Genomic DNA, 23,387 nt, shown 5'->3' on the forward strand with positions numbered 1-23,387 from the left:
ACTCAAAATGCACGACATAAATGCATCTTTCTCTTTCATAAAATGTTTATTATCAATAATATTCTTGTATCAGCATTATTTAATATGGAATTAAACCACACAAACAGCCCACTAAAGGTGCATATTTGTAATATAAGATAAAAAAAAAAAAAAAAAGACGTGACAAAATTAGGAATATAATTGGTGTGTATAATGGTAACTTTACAAGAGGAGAAAAGAGACATAGGCACTTAGTGCAGATTAAATTGTACATGCAGCCCATAGAAAAGACTTGGACACGAGTTAATCAAATACCATTGGGTAAGAGCACCCTGTCTCTGATGTACACTAATCTGACGTAGAGTAGAAGGAGGGAAGCTTTTGTCTGAAAATCCATAAACCAGTGAAAACACACATGCAGCATTCCCACATGCAAACAGTTGAGGGATGGAGATCTCAGCTCTCGTTATTGGCCTGATCCTGTCTCTGGGTTTGTGTGAGCTGAACTCAGCTCTTGCCTTGAATGGTTCTGGAGATGGAGTGAAACAAATGGTTGGGGTCAACACTGAGCCTTCATCTGTGAAATGTAAACTCCAAGGTACCACTCGTCTACCTGCATTCTCCATGGATGGTGACTATGTAATGGGTGGTGTTTTCGCCATACACTACAACATGCACACAGTGAAACATAACTACACCACCATGCCTGAGCCACTAAGGTGCAAAGGGAGGTTAGTAAGACGGAGAAGTGGAGGATGAGAGGAAGTTAGACTGTGTGGTGAAATAAGTGTTTTGATGTATGATGTGCTTACGTTGCAAAGCTTTTGTGTAATATTGCTAACACATATATATATATATATATATATATATATATACTTTTTTACTTTCTTTTTTTACATTAAGTGCCAAATCTCTATTTAACCATACATATTGCAGGTATTGTATTCAAAAATACTACAGAATAGTATACCCCTCTATATGAAAAAGACTATTTTTTTTGCATTTCTTAACTGAATATACTAATTTATACACATTTAACAGTGTTAAATGTTTAGATTTAGTTGACTGTTGTTAATCCAGGCGTTAAGACTATTGTGAATGTTGGATTGATATCTAATTCTGTGTTATGAATTTTCTTGTTCAATTCAATTCAATTTATTTTTATATCACGTCAATCTTAACAGATTTTAACTCAAGAAGCTTTCCATACTGTATATAGCAGATCTAGACTGTACTCTATAATTTAGAGACCCAACAAGAGACCCCCCAACATGCACAAGGTGCGACAGTGATAAGGAAAAAATGTCTTTAGTTCAGTTCTCCCATTTTATGAATTTCTGTTAAAATTGTGAATTGTCCTCATGTGTGCAGCATAAACTCCCGGCAGGTATTGTAATCAAAAATATTACAGAATAGTATAGCCTTCTATATAAAAAAGACAATTTTGTTTTGTATTTCTTAACCGGAAATACTAATTTATACACATTTAACAGTATTAAATGTTTAGATTTAGTTGACTGTTGTTAATCCAGGTATTAAGACTATTGTGAATGTTGGATTGATATCTATTTCTGTGTTATGAATTGTGTTGTTCAATTCAATTCAATTCATTTTTATATCACGTCAATCTTAAAAGAATTTAACTCAAGACACTTTTCATACTGTATATAGCAGGTCTAGACTGTACTCTATAATTTAGAGACCCAACAAGAGATCCCCCAGCATGCAGTAGATGCGACAGTGCTAAGAAAAAAATGTCTTTAGTTCAGATCTCCCATTTTATGACTTTCTGTTAAAATTGTGAATTGTCCTCATGTGTGCAGCATAAAGTCCCGTGAACTGCGCTCCTCACGTGCAATGGTCTTCGCCATCGAGGAGATTAACAACAGCACCGAGCTGCTGCCGGGCATCAAGCTCGGTTATCAGATATACGACTCCTGCGCCTCGGTGCCCGTGGCTGTGCACGTGGCATTCCAGCTTTCGAGCGGCCTGGACCCGGTGTTTTACACCGGCGACAACTGCTCGCAATCTGGTATGGTGATGGCTATCGTTGGTGAGTCTGGGTCCACGCCATCCATCAGCATGTCGCGCATCATCGGGCCCTTCAACATCCCTCAAGTAAATGTTTTGCATTTCTGGCAAACTATATGTGTTTAATATAGAGAAGTGCTGTTTTATGTCTTCCCGTTAAATAATTACAATGTTGTTTTCCTTTAGGTGAGCCACTTTGCCACTTGTGCATGCCTGTCCGATAAGCAACAGTACCCAAGTTTCTTCAGAACAATCCCCAGTGACCAGTTCCAGGCTGACGCGCTGGCCAAGCTGGTAAAACACTTTGGCTGGACTTGGATAGGTGCTGTCCGGTCAGATTCGGACTATGGCAACAATGGCATGGCGTCTTTCCTGGATGCAGCGCACAAAGAGGGGATCTGTGTGGAGTACTCTGAATCTTTCTATCGGACCAATCAACGTAGCAGGATCCAGAGGGTAGCTGACGTTATCCGCAGGTTTCTACATCACTGATTGTGCTTTTGTTCACTGTGCTGACACTGACCTGCTGCACACAAAACTACAACAATGTTTAGTCAAATATAACACAGAAGATTATTTTCTTATCTAAGTTGCAAATTGGAATATCTTTTTTTCATCATGTTTATGTATCTCATATTAATTACTATAGGCCTATTGTTCTAAAAAATAGAGTCAGTGAGGCCAAACACGAATATCTCTCATGTTTGTTTATTTCAACTATCTGGATACATATTTAAACACTTTATTTGTGCATTTATGTTGGTATAATACATTGCACTATCACACATCTCTCTAGGTCAACTGCTACGGTCGTTGTGGCATTTTCATCCGCTGGAGACATGAGGATTTTGCTGGAGGAGCTGTCACTCGAGCATTCTCCACCTCGCCAGTGGATAGGCAGTGAGGCCTGGGTAACCGACCCAGACTTGCTGAGGTTTAGCTTCTGTGCTGGAGCCATCGGATTTGGCATTGAGCAATCTGTCATCCCAGGTCTGAGAGACTTCCTGCTGGATCTCTCTCCCCCTAAAATGGCTGCCTCTCCGGTGCTTACTGAGTTCTGGGAGGATACATTCAACTGCAGGCTGGGAACAAGTGAGAAAGTTGTGCTTATTTTTAACACATGTGACACTCACAGTTGAATCCTTGTGTGTGTTGTGTTCTTCTGATTGTCTGAGTGGAGCAATAGCAGCTTTTAAACCAAATCCCAGATTTTAATTGAAAGGGACATTTATGTTATAGAACAAAGATGAAGTGCACATGTGGTGCATCTCTATGAGTAATCTCACTTGATATGAGGAACTGTCAGGTCAAGTTTATGCACTCTGCTGTCTTGGAGTAGATTTTGTCCGAATGTGGTTGCAGTAGTTTTACAATGTCAACACTGAAGCCCTGAACACAAGCACACAGTGTATAGACAGTCTCTAGACCACCAAGCTAAATAATGATTAAACATTGTACTTACTAGCATGTATCAGTTACATTGTATATGTAAGTAGGGTATAGTTCTAATAAGGCTGTTGTACTGACAGTGATTCAAGATCATTTATTTGTTTAATTAAAGGTAAAGCCCTTTTGCCTTTTAATAATGTGACTAATTGTCTGATGACTCATTTGTGTTAACGTGAGCTGGTATACATTTAGATACAAAAACATAGGTCCAGATATAAACTGAAATAGCAACTATTTAAAAATAACAGATAAAGACATGTCTGCAAAAAAGTGCATTGAAATATAATGTAAAACAAGCATGTTTTATAAATAAATTAAAACAACACAGATAGAGTTTGTACTAGACACTCTTGGCAGGTTAAGTAAAACAAAAAATAACAATAACACAAGAAAGTATGATGATATCATAGTCATGGCTAAAAAACACCTGCCTCTGTCTCTGTGTGTTTTTAGGCGCAGCCTCAGACAAGAGTGTGTGTGACGGAACTGAAGACATAGAGACGATCCAGAGCCCGTACACTGACACATCTCAGCTCAGAATCACTAACATGGTGTACAAGGCTGTGTATGCAATAGCACATGCCATTCATAATGCAGTGTGTCAGGAAACAAATTCTATAACTCAGTGTGACAAATTTGCCAGGATTGAGTCCAAAGAGGTCAGTTGAAACAAATACGTAACACCCCGATCTCATTTTTAAACTATGAAATTAAATATTGATTAAAAAAGTATGATTTAATTTCTTTTACTTTTACTTCATCCTCACAGGTTCTGACGCAGATGAAGAAAGTCAATTTTTCCCAAAATGGTTATGATGTGTCATTTGATGCCAACGGGGATCCTGTGGCCACATACGAGCTGGTTAACTGGCAAAAAACTGAAAGTGGCAGCATTGAGATGGTGACAGTAGGGCACTACGATGCATCACTGCCGGTGGGCCAGGAGTTCCGTATAAACAGGAACCTCACCTGGGTGGAGGGTGGCACACAAGTAAGGAGCCCAATAGCAATAATTTAACACATTCAAATTTGATGATCTTAAAGGGTATTATATGTGGTTTTGGTCCCTGTTATCCATACTGACTGTGAAGAGATCCTTGCCAAAGTTGGTGTTTTCAGTATGAAATCCCCAATTTATATTTTTCAAAAAACTGTTCCTCTGCTGAGCTGCTTCACAGGGATAGTAACAAAGTTTACAAAATAGTAACCATAGTTCTATAAGCAATTGATGCTATCATACGCACGCCAATATATTTTTATATTTTATTACAGAATGCAACAAAAAGCAAGGTAATTATTCACGTAATGAGGTTGAATTTTTGAATTTGGAATTGCGCCTATATTTATGATACAACAACGGAGAGGCTCCGTAGTCCGAACCAAAACGGTAAACTTTATTACTCTTTTCAACCTTGACAAAGGCAGCTTAAATTAGATCCACTCCTACTGTAAGTGTGGCTCCGTCTATTTCTTGAAAATGCCCACTTAAGCTATAGAGTCCATGCATGTAGTTGACGCGTGTTTCAATAAAACTCCGTAGTCCATGTTCTTGTTTTAACCGTTTACTGAAAATCTTTTTGAGGTCTTTAAATACAAAAATGGTAACAAAATATCAAAAGCATAATCAGTAAAAAAGGTAAGAACAGGTGTATTAAGCACGGTCAAAGACTAGTGTGCTCTCCAGGCTCCATAGCTTCAACTGAATCGTTTAACGAACACATGCAGCACAATTTAGCTTCTACCCAATCGGTAGACAGGGCTGGCTGCAGTCACAATTGGTCCTTATTGAGCACACTGCAATGAAACTACAGAGCTACTTATCTCAAGCAAATAAAACAAAATGTAAATTATCCACAGTTATTTCTCTACTGAACAAATGGCTCTTACATAACCTGCCCCTAATTGACTAGGCTGTTAGTATATCAATTATCAAATATAAACTCTTAGAGACATTGTCTACTTTATAAAACAAGCTATAAATCTTTCTTCCAGGTTTTAAAGATACATATTTGCTTTAACCTAAACAGATAAATGTTTTTTAACTTATTCAGTCTCTTTTGATCTTCACAATGCCTCCTCCAAGAGGTATATCTTCGTAATGGGTCTCTCCAATGTGCTTGTCTTCATCTGAACACAGACACTGCGGACTGTCTGGCATTATCTTGACAATTTTTCCCATTAGCCAAGAATTTCGTGGTGCGGCGGAGTCTACGCTGAGAACAACGTCTCCGAGGTTGAAATTCCTTCTTGTTGTGCTCCATTCTTGTCCTTCCTGCAGGAAAGGCAGGTACTCCTGAGTCCAGCTGCGCCATAATAGATCCGCCATATACTGAATTTGTCTCCAGCGGCGACAAACATATAGATCATCCTTTGAAAAGATACCTGGGGTGATATTTGGCTGTGTCTTTTGACCTCTGAGTCTTCTTCTGTAGAGTTGCTGGACTGGTCTGGGCGTTCTCGACATTCACACTTTGGTCTTAACAGGAATTCTGGTCCCTGTATCCAGTTGTTGCTCCGTAGCAGCACTCTCAGCACTTAATCCTCTTGAAGCCTGATCTGCAGGGTTGTCTGCCGTGTTCACGAATTTCCACTGAGAAGGCTTTTTTAGCTTCTTTAATGAATGAGACTCTGTTAGCCACAAATGTCTTATATTGAGCAGTATTGTTTTCGATATACTAAGCACTGTGACACTGTCTGTCCAAAAAATGTATTCATCCAGCTGCAACTGCAGCTCATGTTGAAGCATCTTATCCATTTTCACAGCTATTACCGCTGCTGTCAATTCCATCCTGGGAACGGTGACCAGCTTGAGTGGTGCCACTCTCAACTTTCCCATCAGGAATGAAGTGACCTTCTGGTTCTCTTCGTTGGTCAGCAGTAGGTATGATACTGCGCCGTAACCATCGTTGCTGGCATCAGAAAAATGGTGTAGTTGCACTGACTTGATGTCACCAGATCCTGGGGGCTTAATACACCTTTTGACACCAAAAGATGACAGCTTTTACAAGCCTACCAACCACTTTTTCCATATTTTTGCTTGTTCTTCAGACACTTCTTCATCCCATGCCTTTTTCTCTTTGCAAAGTTCTCTTAGAAGGAGCTTGGCAGGTAGGATGAAAGGTTCCAGAAATCCCAGCGGGTCATAATCTGAGTGTATAACTGACAGGATCCCTCTCCTGGTGCATGGCTTTTCCTGTACTTCAATTTTGAGCTTAAAGGTGTCAGAGTTTGTGCACCATTGGACACCTAACACCCTTTCCATGGGTAACTGGACATTGTCAAGGTCGAGATCTTTAATCTCTGAAGCTCTGTCTTCTTCTGGGATCGACATTAGCAATGCGAGTTGCATGAGTTGCTTGTCCATTTGGTCAAACGGAATCCTCCACTGCGGCATAATGTCATCAAGTCCTTAGCAAGAGCAACAGCATGCTCGTCGGCAGACACTGAGCTCAGGCAGTAGTCAACGTAAAAGGTGTTTAAGATAGTCTCAACAGCTTCAGGTGCATTCCTCGCCTTTCCGTCTTCAGCTGTCCTTCGCAGTGCAAATGAGGCGCAGCTAGGGGAGGAAGTTGCTCCAAACAGTTGCAAGCACATTCTGTACTCTGCTGGTTCTGAGTTCAGGTTGCCATCTGGCCACCACAGGAACCGCAACAGATCTGAATCCTTTTCAGGCACTCTTACTTGGTAAAACATGGATTTGATGTCTGCCATCATGCCTATTGTTTCCTTCCTGAACCTTGTCAGAACTCCAACAAGAGTGTTTGTTAGGTCGGGGCCTTGGAGGAGTTGATTTTTTAGTGATACTCCTCGATACGATGCCGTAAAGTTGAAAACAACTCTTAATTTCTTCTTTTTTGGATGGTATACTCCGTGGTGGGGAATAAACCATACTCTCCCACCATGGCTGTCTAGCTGCTCTTCAGGTACCCTTTTGGCATATCCCTTTTCCAGCAGATCTCTCATAAACACATTGTACTCCTTGTGGAAGTCAGGATTCCTGTGAAACTTCCTTTTGAGGCTTGTGACGTGAGTGCTCACCTTCTTTTCTGATCCCATAGTAGTGAGTAAGAGTTCCGCTTTCCTTCCTTGTAGGTTAAGCTGCTGCATGACCTCATCGGTACAGAAGGTTGCTGTGCTTCCTTGGTCTAAAAACGCATAGACCTGGATCACCTTGTCACTTCTTTTGGACTTTACTTTCACTGGTACTATTGAAAGGATATTTTCTCCATTACCTGCCCCAGTGTCTCTGCTGCTTTCATGTTCTGCTCCTACGAAGGCGCTGGTGACCTCATTAGTGATTTCTGTATTCCTATTTTCATCCCTTTCCCACAGAACTGGGACTTCGTTCACGACATGCAAAATACTTGGGTGTTTTCCTGAACACTCCTGGCATTGCATTCTCTTATGACAATCTTTACTCATGTGACCTTGTGTGAGGCATCCAAAACAGGGTCCTTGTGATGTTAAGAATTAGATTCGGTCTCTGGGAGTCTGTTCTTTTATCTTCTCACAAAACTCCAAGGTGTGGCTTTTATGACAGTAAATGCAGGGTTTTTGGAAAACATCAGAGAGTTTGGCTGAACCATACTTCTTTTCTTGTGGTTGTTGAGCACCACTGTGTCTTCCAGCCGGAGAGACACTTGTAGCAAAACTGATACTCTTCGGGTTACTTTTCTTAATTTTTATCTTAGGCTTCCCCTTTCCTTCTACGCTGACATCCAAAATATCTCCGAAAAGTGGGTCGTTGCTAACCTTTGCTTGCCAGTTGATGAAATCCACCAGGTCAGAAAACCTGGTTCTTCTTCCTGTTTTTGTTTGGATTTCATATGCTCGATTTCTCCACCATTCTTTTAGTTTGAAGGGGAGTTTTGAGATGTCTTCATATTGCTAGGGTTGTCCATCTCATCCATGTAATCCACGTCGCTCATGGTGTTTCAACATCCTATCTGGAACAAAGCATATGCATTTAATGCTTTCCGGTCTTCAGATTTTATCTGAGGCCATTCAAGAGCTTTATTTATCAAGGCTGTGGTGATTCGCAGCTCATCTCCATACTGTTGTTGAAGGAGCCTCTTAGCTTCTCTGTAACCTTCATCTGGCCACATGCGTTCACAACTACGAACAAGGTTAAGAGGTTCTCCACTTGTGAACTGCTGCAGGTAGAACAACCTATCCTGTGCACTAGCAGTCTTGTTCTCAATAGTCTGTTCGAATGCCCTTATAAACGAATGGTAGCTGAGTGGATCTCCTGAGAAAGATGAAACATCTCTCTGTGGGAGTTGTGACATGTTTTGCTGCTTGACTAGCATTTCTGTTAACTCATTTTGGCGCTGCATTATTTTGGAGATGCCATCAGAGGAACCTGCTTGCTGTGAAGGGTCTGGAGGCACTGTTGAACTAGCTGCTCTCTGAGGAGGGGGTACTGTTGAACTGGCTGCTTTATGAGGTGAAGCTCTGTGATGAACATTGACAGTCTGAGCTGGGTGCTTTGTGCCTACAGGTGCTGCAAAACTTGCTTGTGTCTCACTATCTTCATCTTTAACATAAGTGTCCTTCAAACTCGTTCTGTACTTGCTTTTTGACTCGTAATATTCATTCATGCCATCTTGACCATCTTCATAATCTGCATACACCTTTATCTTGGCATCTGATGCAGCAATCTTGGCATCTAGCTCCACCTGCTCTTTGTGCGCCTTTAAGCGTGTCTCTTCCATCTCAATGTCTTGTCGTTTCTTTAAAAAGGCAGCACGTGCTAACAGCTCTTCCCGCTCTGCCTGCAGCTTCAAACGAGCAGAACTTGCACTGGATGCTTGTGACGCATGGCTAAGCACAGAGCTTCTCTTGGATATACGACTGATGACCTCTGAGATGCTATCACTTGGCCTTATGTCATCATCATCCTCATAATTGTTGCCATCATCATGTCAATCATCAATGTCTCTTAATATTTTCAATCCAATCCTCTGTTTCCTGAACAAAGTTCTCAAAGTCCACACATTTGGGCATGTACCAGTTACACTGCTCCTCTTCTTTATCTTTATCTTCATCTTCGAGAAGAGTTAATATTTCTGCATTAAGATCTTTAAATACTCTAAAGAACTTCCAAAAGATAAATAATTCTTCATCTTTAATTACTTCAGCATTAACTTTATCTTTCTTGAGGGTTTCAATCTCCCTCCTTTTACGTGTGAGATGCGGAAGCTTGCCTTTTCTCTCATTCTTAAGCCTGTTTAGTTTTTCTTCCACAGCCTTAACTGTGGGCTTTGGCTCCCTCTTCTGGCCGTTGTCTGCAACTTCTATTCTCTACGGTGTCACTCTTGCCAAGGTTTAATGCACACAAAACTGACTTGTTTTCTTCAAAACGACAGCTTCTCACTCTTCTACAATATGTTCACAGACGTTTTCAAGAGTTTTAATATGTGCACTCCAAAGAATGACAACTGCAGCTTAGTTGCAAAACGGTTTGAGGCTTAATTAAACATGGCTCCTGAAGGTAAGGACATTGTAAACTGAAATCCTCTTGTACTCACTTTCCTTTAGTGCACAGCGATGAAAATCAACGTGGCTCTTATATCCTTGTTACGTGAAGAATTATGTCCATAATCCACGTCTCTTTACAAGGGATACATATACTTTGTTTCCTTAACGAGCGATAGACTTTGACTAATGTAAGTGTGGCTCCGTCTATTTCTTGAAAATGCCCACTTAAACTATAGAGTCCAAGCATGTAGTTGAAGCGTGTTTCAATAAAACTCTGTAGTCCATGATCTTCGTTTCAACCGTTTACTGAAAATCTTTCTGAGGTCTTCAAATACAAAGATGGCTGGCTGCAGTCACAATTGGTCCTTATTGAGCACACTGCAATGAAACTACAGAGCTACTTATCTCAAGCAAATAAAACAAAATATAAATTATCCACAGTTATTTCTCTACTGAACAAATGGCTCTAACACCTACCAGTCTTACCTTTTACAATAAAATACCTTGATATATAATATTCACAGATGAGTATTTTTGTGACGTTTATTCGTCAAGCCCCCAGTGTGTATTGGGCTTAACTTTGGAAGATAACCACTTGATTTGTCAAATGGCTTTAAGAGGGGATTTCTCACAACTAGTATGGACAGGAGGAATGGTTACAGTTACCAATACAACTTTCAGTACACATATTGGCATATGAGTATTGTTTTAAGACAGACTTGAAAACATGTGAACCTCTCCTTTAAACCTCAGAGTTTCAGAGCACACCTGAATATGTGACTTTGTTTGTATCTATGTGCCAGGTGCCTGTGTCAGTGTGTACTGATAGCTGTCCTCCAGGAACTCGTAAAGTGCTGCAGAAAGGAAAACCCATCTGCTGTTATGACTGTATACTGTGTCCTGAGGGAGAGATTAGCAATGCTACAGGTATTTTTTTATTTTTTTTCTAAAGTATATCTACTACATTGAATATGACAGCTAAAAGCCCTTTTTGTTTATTTTTTTTCAGATTCCCCTGATTGTTTCCCTTGCCCCAAGGAGTTCTGGACTAATGCAGAGAGAGACACATGTCTCCCCAAGCCTGTAGAGTTTCTTTCCTTCAACGAGGTCCTAGGAATCATCTTGGCTGCATTCTCAGTCGGTGGCGCCTTTCTTGCCATTATAACAGCGGCTGTGTTTTATCATCACAGGACATCCCCGATTGTCAGGGCCAACAACTCTGAGCTGAGCTTCCTGCTGCTCTTCTCCCTGACTCTATGTTTCTTATGTTCATTAACTTTCATTGGAGCACCCTCTGAGTGGTCCTGCATGCTGCGCCACACAGCGTTTGGGATCACCTTCGTCCTCTGTATGTCTTGTGTTCTCGGAAAAACAATAGTAGTATTAATGGCCTTCAAAGCTACACTCCCAGGTAGTAATGTCATGAAATGGTTTGGTCCTCCACAGCAAAGAATGACTGTAGTATCTTTCACGTTCATTCAAGTTTTAATATGTACTATTTGGTTGGTTCTTAGTCCTCCTTTTCCAAAGAAAAACCTAACCACATACAAGGAGAGAATCATCCTAGAGTGTGCATTAGGCTCAGCTATTGGGTTCTGGGCTGTGCTCGGGTACATCGGCCTACTGGCTGTCTTTTGCTTTGTGATAGCTGTCCTAGCCCGGAAACTACCTGACAATTTTAATGAAGCCAAGCTGATCACCTTCAGCATGCTGATATTCTGTGCAGTCTGGATCACCTTTATCCCAGCGTATGTCAGCTCTCCTGGGAAGTTCACTGTGGCTGTGGAGATATTTGCTATTTTGGCCTCCAGTTTTGGTCTAATACTGTGTATATTTGCTCCAAAGTGTTTCATCATTTTGTTTAAGCCAGAGAAGAACACCAAGAAACATTTAATGAACAAAAATCAATTCTAAAACATGTGACATTTGTGAAAAATTGAGAGTATAAAGCTTGTTGATTTAAATACTTACATTTAAAGTTAAATATTTTTAATGTATTATTATTTAGTCATTATGCCATTTTGTGAATGTCCTTTTAATGTGCTATTGTCTTATTTTACAAATATAATTCTGAGCTGAAAGTATTTACTAAAGTGAATAAATGGAGTCATAATTCAAAATATAAATGCATCTTTCTCTTTCATAAAATGTTTACAATCAATAATCTTCCAGTATCAGCATTATGTAATATGGGATTAAACACACAAACACCCCACCAAAGGTGCATTTTTGTAAAATAAAATAGAAAAAAAAAAAGGTTTAAGGGTATGACAAAATTAGTAATATAATTGGTGTTTATAATGGTAACTTTTCAAGAGGAGAAAAGAGACATGGGCACTTAGTGCAGATTAAATTGTACATGCAGCCCACAGAAAGGACTTGGAAATGAGTTAATCAAAGACCATTGGTTAAGAGCATCCTGTCTCTGATGTACACTAAGCTGACGTAGAGTAGAAAGAGGGAAGCTTTTGTCTGAAAATCTATATGAACCAGTGGAAACACACATTCAGCATTCCCACATGCAGACAGTTGAGGGATGGAGATCTCAGCTCTCTTTATTGGCATGATCCTGTCTCTGGGTTTGTGTGAGCTGAACTCAGCTCTTGTCTTGAACGGTTCAGGGGAGGTTGTGAAACAAAGGGCTGGGCTCAGCACTGAGGATGCATCTGTGAAATGTAAACTCCAGGGTACCACTCGTCTACCTGCGTTCTCAGTGGATGGTGACTTCATTATTGGTGGTGTTTTCTCCATACACTACAACATGCACACAGTAAAGCATAACTACACCATCATGCCTGAGCCACCAAGGTGCACAGGGAGGTTGGTAATAGGGTATATGAGGATGTTAGACTGTGTGGAGATAGACATGTTTGGATTTTCTATGATGCTCTTACAATCATGTCAAGAAATTTAAAAATTTACTTTTATTGTTTTTACATTAAGTGACAAATCAGTATTTGGCCATAAATGTAATATGGTATTTGTATTATATTTTAAAAAAAACATACTACAGAATACTATACTTTATGAAAAACAAGATTTTGTTTTGTGTTTCTTAACTGACAATACAGATAAATATTTAACAGTTTTCAATTTTTTATTTAGATGTTTATTGTTAATCCAGGCATTGAGATTATTGTGAATGTTGGATTGATATCCAATCCTGCTTTGAATTTTGTTCTTCAGTTCTCCAGTTTAATGTCTCTCTGTTAAAACTATGATGTCCTCATCATATGTAGTCCTAAATTTAAAAAGTGACATGAGTGTCTGTGTACAGCATAAACTCCCGTGAACTGCGCTTCTCACGTGCAATGGTCTTCGCCATCGAGGAGATTAATAACAGCACCGAGCTGCTGCCAGGCATCAAGCTCGGTTATCAGATCTACGACTCGTGCGCCTCGGTGCCCGTGGCGATGCACGTGGCATTCCAGCTATCAAGCGGCCTGGACCCGGTGTTTTACACCGCAGACAACTGCTCGCAATCTGGTATGGTGATGGCTATCGTTGGTGAGTCTGGGTCCACACCATCCATCAGCATGTCACGCATCATCGGGCCCTTTAACATCCCTCAAGTAAATGTTTTGAATTTCTGGCAAACTATATGTGTTTAATATAGAGCAGTGCTGTTTTTTGTCTGCCTGTTAAATAATTAAAATGTTGTTTTCCTTTAGGTGAGCCACTTTGCCACTTGTGCATGCCTGTCTGATAAGCAGCAGTACCCAAGTTTCTTCAGAACAATCCCCAGTGACCAGTTCCAGGCTGACGCACTGGCCAAGCTGGTAAAACTCTTTGGCTGGACTTGGATAGGTGCTGTCCGGTCAGATTCGGACTATGGCAACAATGGCATGGCATCTTTCCTGGACGCAGTGCACAAAGAGGGGATCTGTGTGGAATACTCTGAATCTTTCTATCGGACCAATCCACGTAGCAGGATCCAGAGGGTAGCTGACGTTATTCGCAGGTTTCTATATCACTGATTGTGCTTTTGTTCCCTGCTCTGATACTGGCCTTATGCACACAAAATAACACAATGTTCTGTAAAATATAAGATGGAAGATTATATTCTTATTTTAGTGGCAGATTGGAAATGTATCTTTTTTTTCATCACATTTATTTATCTCATATGTATTACTGATATGTTATAAAAAATAGAGTCAGTGAGGCCAAACATTAAAATATCTCTCATGTTGTTTCAAATATCTAGATACATATTTAAAAATGTTAATTTTGTTTATATTGACATAATACAATACTCTATAATATCTCTCCAGGTCGACAGCTATGGTCGTTGTGGCATTTATATCCGCTGGAGACATGAGGATTTTGCTGGAGGAGCTGTCGCTCGAGCCTTCTCCACCTCGCCAGTGGATAGGCACTGAGTCCTGGGTAACCCACCCAGACATGCTGAGGTTCAAGTTCTGTGCTGGAGCCATTGGATTTGGCATTGGACAATCTATCATCCCAGGTCTGAGAGACTTCCTGCTGGATCTCTCTCCCCCTAAAGTGGCTGCCTCTCCGGTGTTTACTGAGTTCTGGGAGGATATATTCAACTGCAGACTGGGGAAAAGTGAGAAAGTTGTGCTTATTTTTAAAACATTTGACACTCACAATTGAGTCCTTATGGGTGCTCTGTTGTTTTTTTATTGTCTGAGTAGAGCAGCAGCAGCAGCTTTTAAAACAAATCCCAGATTTTGATTGAAAGGGAAATAATTGAACAAAGAATACGTGCAAACACGGTGCATCTCTGTGAATAATCTCACTTGATATGACGAACTGTCAGGTCAAGTTTATGCATTCTGGTGTTTTGGAGAAGATTTGTATTAACTTGGCTGTAGTGGTTTTACAATGTCAACACTGAGGCGCTGAACACAAGCACACAGTGTATAGACAGTCTCCAGGCCACCAAGCTAAATAACAATTAAACATTATACTTTATATCATGTATCAGTTACAGTATGTATGTAGGTCTAATTAAGCTATTATACTGACAGTGATTTCAGATAAGTTTGTTTTAAACATTTTCAAACACATCATGTCAGTATTTAATTAAAGGAAAATACTTTTTTTCCTTTTATAAAGGTGACTAATTGTCTGGTGACTGATTTGCGTTTACGTGAGCTTATATATATAAAATTATAAAAGACAGTGCCAGATACAAACTGAAAAAGCAACAATTTAAAAATAATAGATAAAGAAGCATGTCTGTAAAGAAGAGCTTTGAAATGTAATATAAAAAAAAAAAAAGATGTTTTTGAGATAAATTAGAACAATATATATAAATGAATCTTTACAAGACACTTTTGGTAGGTTAAGTAAAACAAAAAAACAATAAACACAAGAAAGAATGATAATGTTGTCAAGACTAAAGACCCCTGCTTCTGTCTCTGTGTGTTTTTAGGCGCAGCCACAGACAAGAGAGTGTGTGATGGAACTGAAGACATAGAGATGATTCAGAGCCCGTACACTGACACATCTCAGTTCCGAATCACTAACTTGGTGTACAAGGCTGTTTATGCAATAGCACATGCCATTCATAATGCAGTGTGTCAGGACATAAATTCTATAACTCAGTGTGACAAACTCGCCAGGATAGAGTCCAAAAAGGTCAGTCGAAAAAACTCAATGTCCTTTTTAAAAAAAAAAAATATTTATTTTATTTTACATTATTTAATCTCTCTCCCTCACTGTGTTCCTTTACTTGGTCCTCACAGGTTCTTACTCAGCTGAAGAAAGTGCATTTTTCCCAAAATGGGTATGATGTGTCATTTGATGCCAACGGGGATCCTGTGGCCACATACGAGCTGGTTAACTGGCAAAAAAGTGAGAGTGGCAGCATTGAGTTGGTGACAGTAGGGCACTACGATGCATCACTGCCGGTGGGCAAGGAGTTCCGTATCAACAGGAACCTCACCTGGGTGGAGGGTGGCACACAAGTAAGTAAGAAATTCACCTTTAATATTTTCCAAAATTGTTCGCTTACCGGGCCTCAACACGGGGATAGTAACAAAAAATGGGAATTTGTATTAAAAGACTGTAACTTTGGAACAACACATTCTCACTCCCAACTCAATGTCAAATACCGACACTTGGTCAGTGCCCCTTGCCATCGGATACCGACACTCTAGGTAGTCCTCTAGAGTTAGTTTTGGACGTGTCAGGAACAGCGTGTCAATATACGCTTGTTATATGTATAGTGTCTTTTCAAAATTAAAACATTTATAAAATATTGGTTTAGGCAACACAAACACTTAGGTAGGGTTAGGAAATGATGGTGGTTGATGTTAACTTCACTCACTAACAACTAATGTGACCAGCGAGTGCCTAACAATTCATGTGGCTCTTGGGAGTAACACTACTAAGTAAGTAAGTAAGTAAAACTTTATTTATATAGCACCTTCTTAAACATAGGTCACAAAGTGCTGTACAATAACATAATTAAAACACAATACGAAGTGCAAAGTGCAAAGTGCAAAGCGCATACAAGATAAAACAATAATCAAAAATACATAAAAATCCACTTAAGAATACAGAAAGCATATAGCAACCAGTAAGCACACAGATCAACCCTTGGACTTAAAGAAAGTTATCATAGAGTTATAGAAAAAAAAACTTTTGAATATATACAAAAGACAAACTCTAAGAAAGGCCCCCCAGACCCCAGGTTAGGAACCACTGGTGTAAGGGATTAGAAGCTCGGAGATGTAGGCAGGAGCTAGACCATGGAGTGCTTTACTGTATAAGTGATTAAAAGAGTCTTAAATCTGATCCTGAACTTCCCTGGCAGCCAATTGATGATCAAATTAACGCCAAGACTCCTGGAGTTAGGTTTGACAAAGGGGGACAAGAGGGCTAATACACTGGGGGAAAAAAATGCCATTTATAGTATTTTTGGGACCAATAATGAGAAGCTCAGATTTGTCAGAATTTAGTTGAAGAAAGTTGAGGGACATCCAGTCCTTTATAGCAGCTAAACAGTTGCGGAGTGTGCCTGGGTTACTGAAGTCATCTGGTTTTACTGAAACATATAGTTTAGTGTTGTCTGCGTAACAATGATAGGATATTCAGGCAAAGGGACTGACTATCTGGCCCAAGGAAAGCATAAACAGGGAGAATAGAATAGAGCCGAGGATTGACCCCTGGAGCAACCTATATAATAGTGGAGCAGATGAGGACGAGCATGTGTGTGTATGTGTGTGTGAGAGTGAGAGAGAGAGAGAGAGAGAGAGAGAGAGAGGGAGAGAGACAAGATGGCTGGCTTCTTGTCTCAAGATGTCTGCATGTGCCTACAGACAAAATGGCGAGCACTGTAAAACTACAAAGATGGCCGGATCAAAGATGGCCGCCAACATGTTATCACATGGCCTCTTTGTTCTTCAAAGCACATGTGCTCAGGAAGGACAACGGCGGTGTGATGTGGGGGTTGAGATTATCTGAATGTGTATGTTTATGTTTAAAACTAATTCAGTTTATGTATGTGATCTTAATGTGTGTCAGATAATGCAGTGGGTTAGAAAAGATGGTTAGTTTGCATGCAAGACCTTGTGTATGTGAAGCATAAACTAAACACATCAGATGTGGCGAATATCTCAACTACAAATAATATCACAACAGTCAAACTCAATGAATAACATTAAACATATCAATACAATTCCAAAAATCAAAGTTGAACAGTCTTGCTCAGCCGTGTGTAATTACTAATGCTAAAATAAGCCCAGTACGTTACCAATTCATGGAAGAAAAGGTTGGTAATTCCATATGTTGAAGTTGTGGTTCCAAGTCAAAGATGTTGTCTTTGCTGTGCTCAATCCAGTTGAACAGATTGGAGGAAGCTTGTCACTCCAGTACTTTCTTCCCAGCAGCTTGATAGCTTGGTGCTAACTTCCTTGCTGTTGTTGCTTGAAGTTAGTTGGTAAAAAGGCAGGCTCTCGCGTCTTCTGCCTCACAAGAAAGTTCTGTGTTTCTATGTCTGTTTCCTAACAGGCCATAGATCAGAGCAGAGCTGAGGTGGGGAGAGCAGCAGCTCAACTCCAGTAGGGCCAAAGGGTGAGAATAAAGAGAAAGAACAAAGGATTGTCCTTTGATTTTGTCCTGGGTGAATTTCACAACTATGTCTGAATGAGTCATCAGCCAATGGTTACTGAGCTGGGTCCATGGGTGGAGATACTCAATGGGTGCATGACTCAAGGATCCTGAGAAGCGTAGTTCATTGTCTTTGCCACCAGTAATGGTGGGTCCCAACAACAGATAGACACAGCAGTCACGAGACTAACGACTGACGTGACAAAAAATAAATGTTTCATTTTAGTTTCACACGGGCTATGCACAGAGGTTTCCTGGTTGAAAGTATTGTGTGTTTGACCCAATCACCAACCTTACCTCCCAACCTAAGTGGACTACCGCACACGTTATACTGCATCACTTGCTGTGTCCGTCTAATAATGCCACGGGTGGGTTTACATTGGAGCAAGTTGAAAGCACGGTGCTTCTCATACAATCGCTAAAGTGTGACTCCATGAGTTGGTATTTGATGCCGAAAAGCAATGTCCAAGGAGTGGTATTTGACAAGTTTGGAGTGAGAATGGGTTGGATAACCACTTGTTTTGTCCAGTTCAGACTGCTGAAACGTCATTTTAGCTTCAGCTGAACACTGGAACATATTTTTACACAAAAACTGTGGATTTTGTCAACCACCAGTTGCATTGACAATAAATATACGTATATGCAATAGACGTATTGATATAAGTGTATTGATTTAAGACAGAATTGAATAAAACTGTGAATATATCCTTTAAATCTCAGAGTTTCATAGCACACCTGAATATGTGTGTCTTTATGTGCCAGGTGCCTGTGTCAGTGTGCACTGACAGCTGTCCTCCAGGAACTCGTAAAGTGTTGCAGAAAGGAAAACCCATCTGCTGTTATGATTGTATATTGTGCCCTGAGGGAGAGATTAGCAATGCTACAGGTATTTTTTTTTTCCTAATGCATACAATATCAAATATACAGTACGACTGCTAAAAGCCCTTTTTGCTTAATTTTTTTCAGATTCCCCTGATTGTTTCCCTTGCCCCAAGGAGTTCTGGCCTAATGCAGAGAGAGACACTTGTCTCCCCAAACCTGTAGAGTTTCTTTCCTTCAACGAGGTCCTAGGAATAATCCTGGCCGCATTCTCAGTTGGTGGCGCCTGTCTTGCCGTTATAACAGCGGCTGTGTTCTATCGTCACAGGACATCCCCGATTGTCAGGGCCAACAACTCTGAGCTGAGCTTCCTGCTTCTCTTCTCCCTGACTCTTTGTTTCTTATGTTCATTAACTTTCATTGGAGCACCCTCTGAGTGGTCCTGCATGCTGCGCCACACAGCGTTCGGGATCACCTTTGTCCTCTGTATGTCTTGTGTTCTCGGAAAAACAATAGTAGTGTTAATGGCCTTCAGAGCTACACTCCCAGGTAGTAATGTCATGAAATGGTTTGGTCCTCCACAGCAAAGATTGACTGTAGTGTCTTTCACGTTCATTCAAGTTTTAATATGTACTATTTGGTTGGTTCTTAGTCCTCCTTTTCCAATGAAAAACCTAACCACATACAAGGAGAGAATCATCCTGGAGTGTGCATTAGGCTCAGCTATTGGGTTCTGGGCTGTGCTCGGGTACATCGGCCTACTGGCTGTGTTTTGCTTTGTGTTAGCTGTCCTAGCCCGGAAACTACCTGACAATTTTAATGAAGCCAAGCTGATCACCTTCAGCATGCTGATATTCTGTGCAGTTTGGATCACCTTTATCCCAGCGTATATCAGTTCTCCTGGGAAGTTCACTGTGGCTGTGGAGATATTTGCCATTCTGGCCTCAAGTTTTGGACTAATACTGTGTATATTTGCTCCAAAGTGTTTCATCATTTTGTTTAAGCCAGAGAAAAACACCAAGAAACATTTAATGAACAAAAGTCAATCCTATAACATCTGACAGTCTTCACCTTGTTGATGTCAATATTTACATTAAATATTTTTTAATTTTAATGTGATGTTGTGAATGTTATTGTCTTATTTTACAAATATTATTTTATCTTGTGCTGAAAATATAAAATAAAGCTAATAAATGAATTCAAAATTCATAATATTTCCTGCTGTACCCCGCCGTCATCAAACTTGTCCACGGCGCTGAGCAACATCTTTTCAACGAACCGGCAGAGGCAGAGACGTTCCTCAATTCCCTCGAACCCACGAAGAATAGTTCGTAACCGGTAAGACTCCAAATCTGAGTGCTCCACATCAACTCTACGCCACCACTGTACCATGCTGGTTTGTTTACCTCCGCGTCAAGTGACGAGTGACGTTGCATGACGGAGATGACGTTGTATGACTCTCGAACTCATACTACAGGACTTTCCTGCAAACACTTAAAACTCTGCCATCTCTGCTATTTGGTTAATTATTTTGTAATGGGGAAAATTATATCTATTTATGTTGGATGTTTGATATTCAGTACTTAGGTTTTTCTTGATTCATGCCAGATTTTCTCTGAGTATAAATATTAATAGCAAAATATTTCTGTTTGAAGATGGGCAATATTGTCCCTGTTTGTTTTTGTTAAGCTATATTCCACTCAGATAAGGGATCAGCTTAAGGGGAGGGGGTAAGGTGGGTTCTTTAGCCCCTATATTTCCAGACTGTCTTTTTCACAGTCACAATTATTTTTGTGGTGGGTGGGTAGGGGTTTTGTTTTTTGTAGGGACACTTCTCTTTTCTCAGAGGAGTACAGGGTTGGGAACAAGAGGAGACCGGGGGGCACGGTAGACGTGAATATGGGACTGGACCTGATGAAACAATCTTATTTATCTTTATTAAACAGCTGTATTTTCTTTATTGAGCATACTTTGGTAGCACTGCTGTTTTCTTTACATATTCATGACTAACATTACACTACTATCTTGGAATGGGCGAGGCTTAAATATCCCTCAAAAAAGAATAAGCATTATGGATTTATTAAAAAGGAAAAAAGTAGAGGTGGCCTTTTTACAAGAAACACACTTATTGGAAAAAGATGTTGCCAGAATGCAGAATATATTCTACTATGTTATTGCATCTTCTTCAAACACAAAAAAGAATAGAGGTGTAATAATCCTCGCCAAACGCACCTTTCAATATACAGATCTGGGATCTGGGAGAGATACTGAAGGGAGAGTTGCTTATATAAAAACATTAATTAATGGGTTCAAAATAGCATTTATTTCTGTATATGCATCGAATGTATTTGATGCTGAGTTCTACAACTACTTAACTAATACAATACTCGAATTATCAGAATTTTCTCTAATAATAGGGGGTGACTTTAATGCAGTTTGGCTACACTCTTTGGACAGAACTGGGATTACTGAGTCAAGAGAACAACGTCTGGCATCTAGTGCATTAAGGAAATGGGCTATAGATTGTTCAGTTGTAGATGCTTGGCGAATGTCACACCCCTCGGTGAGAGAATTTACCTGTTTTTCTTCACGACATCAATCCTTTTCCCGTATTGACTACATTTTTGTCTCTACACAGCTGTATGATAAGATTTCAGATCTTGAATTACTTCCCATGTCTCTCTCAGATCACAGAGCGGTGACAGGTAGAATAACCATTCTCTCTATCCCAAAATGTGCAGCACGTTGGCGTTTTAACTCCACTCTACTGCAGAATGAAATCTTCCAAAATGAAATGAAAGAACATTTAGATGAATTTATTGCAATTAATAAACCGTCAGTGAATGATCCTGGTATTCTGTGGGAGGCATTGAAGGGATGCATCAGGGATAAAACAATTGGGTTTGCTTCCAATCTAAACAAATCTAGACTGCAGCATATTCATAAATTAGAAAAAGACATCTCTGAAGTAGAAAATATGATGACCTTGAATGTTACACCGGAGTTGGTACTTAAGAGGGAGCTCCTCCGTAAAGACCTCAATCATTTACTTACACATAGAGCAGACTTCCTCATGCATAGAACAAGACAAAATTATTATTTAAACTGTGCACAACCAAGTCACTTACTGGCACTAAAACTTAAAACCAGTGAAAGACTAGCAAATATAACTTCTATTAAATCCGCCACTGGTAAATTGTGTACAGACCCAATAGAAATCAATGATAACTTTAAGGCCTTCTACTCATCTCTATATACATCAGAGATAAATTACGACAGTCGATCCTGCGCTAGCTTTTTAAACCCACTGCAGCTTCCGCAGTTTTCTCAGAAGGATCGTGTTGTTCTTGATGCCCCTTTATCTTTACCTGAACTCCATAAAGCTCTCCTGTCAATGAACAAAGGCAAGTCACCAGGCTTAGACGGGTTACCTCCAGAATTCTATTTAGCCTTCTGGCCCCAAGTAGGACCTCTCTTACGGGATATGATTCTTTCTGCAATTTCTAAGGGTTCATTTTGCAAAAATAATAACATAGCCATTATCTCTTTACTTTTAAAAAAAGGCAAGGATCCACAGGATTGCTCAAATTATTGACCACTATCACTACTGAATACTGATATCAAGCTATATGCCAAAGCACTAGCCTCTCGATTGGAACCGCATATGAATTATCTCATTCATGAGGATCAGACAGGCTTTATCAAAAACCGCCTTGCCTCAGACAATCTACGCCGTCTTCTTCATATCATTGAGTTTTCTAATAACACTGACTGTTCAACAGCTATCCTTTCTCTCGATGCGGAGAAGGCTTTTGATCGCCTTGAGTGGCATTTTCTATGGTCAGTGCTACGCCGCATGGGCTTTGGTAATCATTTTATTACTATGATTCAAGTTCTTTACTCAAATCCCACTGCTATGGTATTGACGGGGAACATCTTTTCTAAACAATTCCTTGTATCTCGTAGCTCCCGCCAGGGCTGCCCTCTTTCTCCTTTGTTATTTGCCCTCTCTCTGGAACCTGTGGCCCAGGCTGTCCGACAATCAGTTAGCCATGAACCTATCAATATGCATAAAACCAAGCACTTTATTTCCCTATATGCCGATGATATATTACTATTTATTCAGGATGTCTCTCGGTCTCTTACCCATCTGCTAAATATATTCAATAGTTTTAGCCAGATCTCGGGATATAAAGTTAACTGGGCTAAATCTGCTTTACTCCCACTCAATGCTTCAGCAAGACAACTGACCTCCATATCCAATATTCCGGTGGTTCAGAACATCAAATACTTAGGAGTGTCAATCTTCCCTTCAATTGCAAACATTATAAAAAACAACTACAACGTACTTGTGACAGAGATTGAAGCAGATTTACAAAGATGGAAAAACCTCCCATTATCATTCCATTCTCGCATCTCCACTATTAAAATGAATGTCCTCCCAAGAATCAACTTTCTCAGCTCAATGGTACCTTTACAACCACCTAAAGACCACTGGAAAAAAAATAATTCTTTAATGTTGAGGTTTATATGGGGGAATAAAAAGTCAA

General features: G+C 40.0%; 2 protein-coding genes across 2 annotated transcripts; both read left to right on the forward strand.

Annotated features, from left to right (window-relative positions):
• The first annotated feature begins 666 nt into the window (after positions 1-666).
• Positions 667-11,966, forward strand: LOC119491708 (extracellular calcium-sensing receptor-like). The gene is made up of 8 exons (XM_037775908.1): positions 667-710; positions 1,803-2,097; positions 2,197-2,486; positions 2,807-3,102; positions 3,913-4,118; positions 4,229-4,450; positions 10,743-10,866; positions 10,949-11,966. Exons 1-8 carry the CDS (start codon positions 682-684, stop codon positions 11,851-11,853), a joined length of 2,367 nt encoding a protein of 788 aa, XP_037631836.1. The 5' UTR covers positions 667-681; the 3' UTR covers positions 11,854-11,966.
• A 749-nt stretch (positions 11,967-12,715) lies between these two features.
• LOC119491580 (extracellular calcium-sensing receptor-like) lies at positions 12,716-19,898 on the forward strand. Its single transcript, XM_037775720.1, has 8 exons — positions 12,716-12,759; positions 13,217-13,511; positions 13,611-13,900; positions 14,211-14,506; positions 15,338-15,543; positions 15,651-15,872; positions 18,781-18,904; positions 18,985-19,898. Exons 1-8 carry the CDS (start codon positions 12,731-12,733, stop codon positions 19,896-19,898), a joined length of 2,376 nt encoding a protein of 791 aa, XP_037631648.1. The 5' UTR covers positions 12,716-12,730.
• The last annotated feature ends 3,489 nt before the right edge of the window (positions 19,899-23,387 follow it).

The sequence above is a fragment of the Sebastes umbrosus genome, chromosome 7, assembly GCF_015220745.1.
Source record: "Sebastes umbrosus isolate fSebUmb1 chromosome 7, fSebUmb1.pri, whole genome shotgun sequence".
NCBI classification, from domain to species: domain Eukaryota; kingdom Metazoa; phylum Chordata; class Actinopteri; order Perciformes; family Sebastidae; genus Sebastes; species Sebastes umbrosus.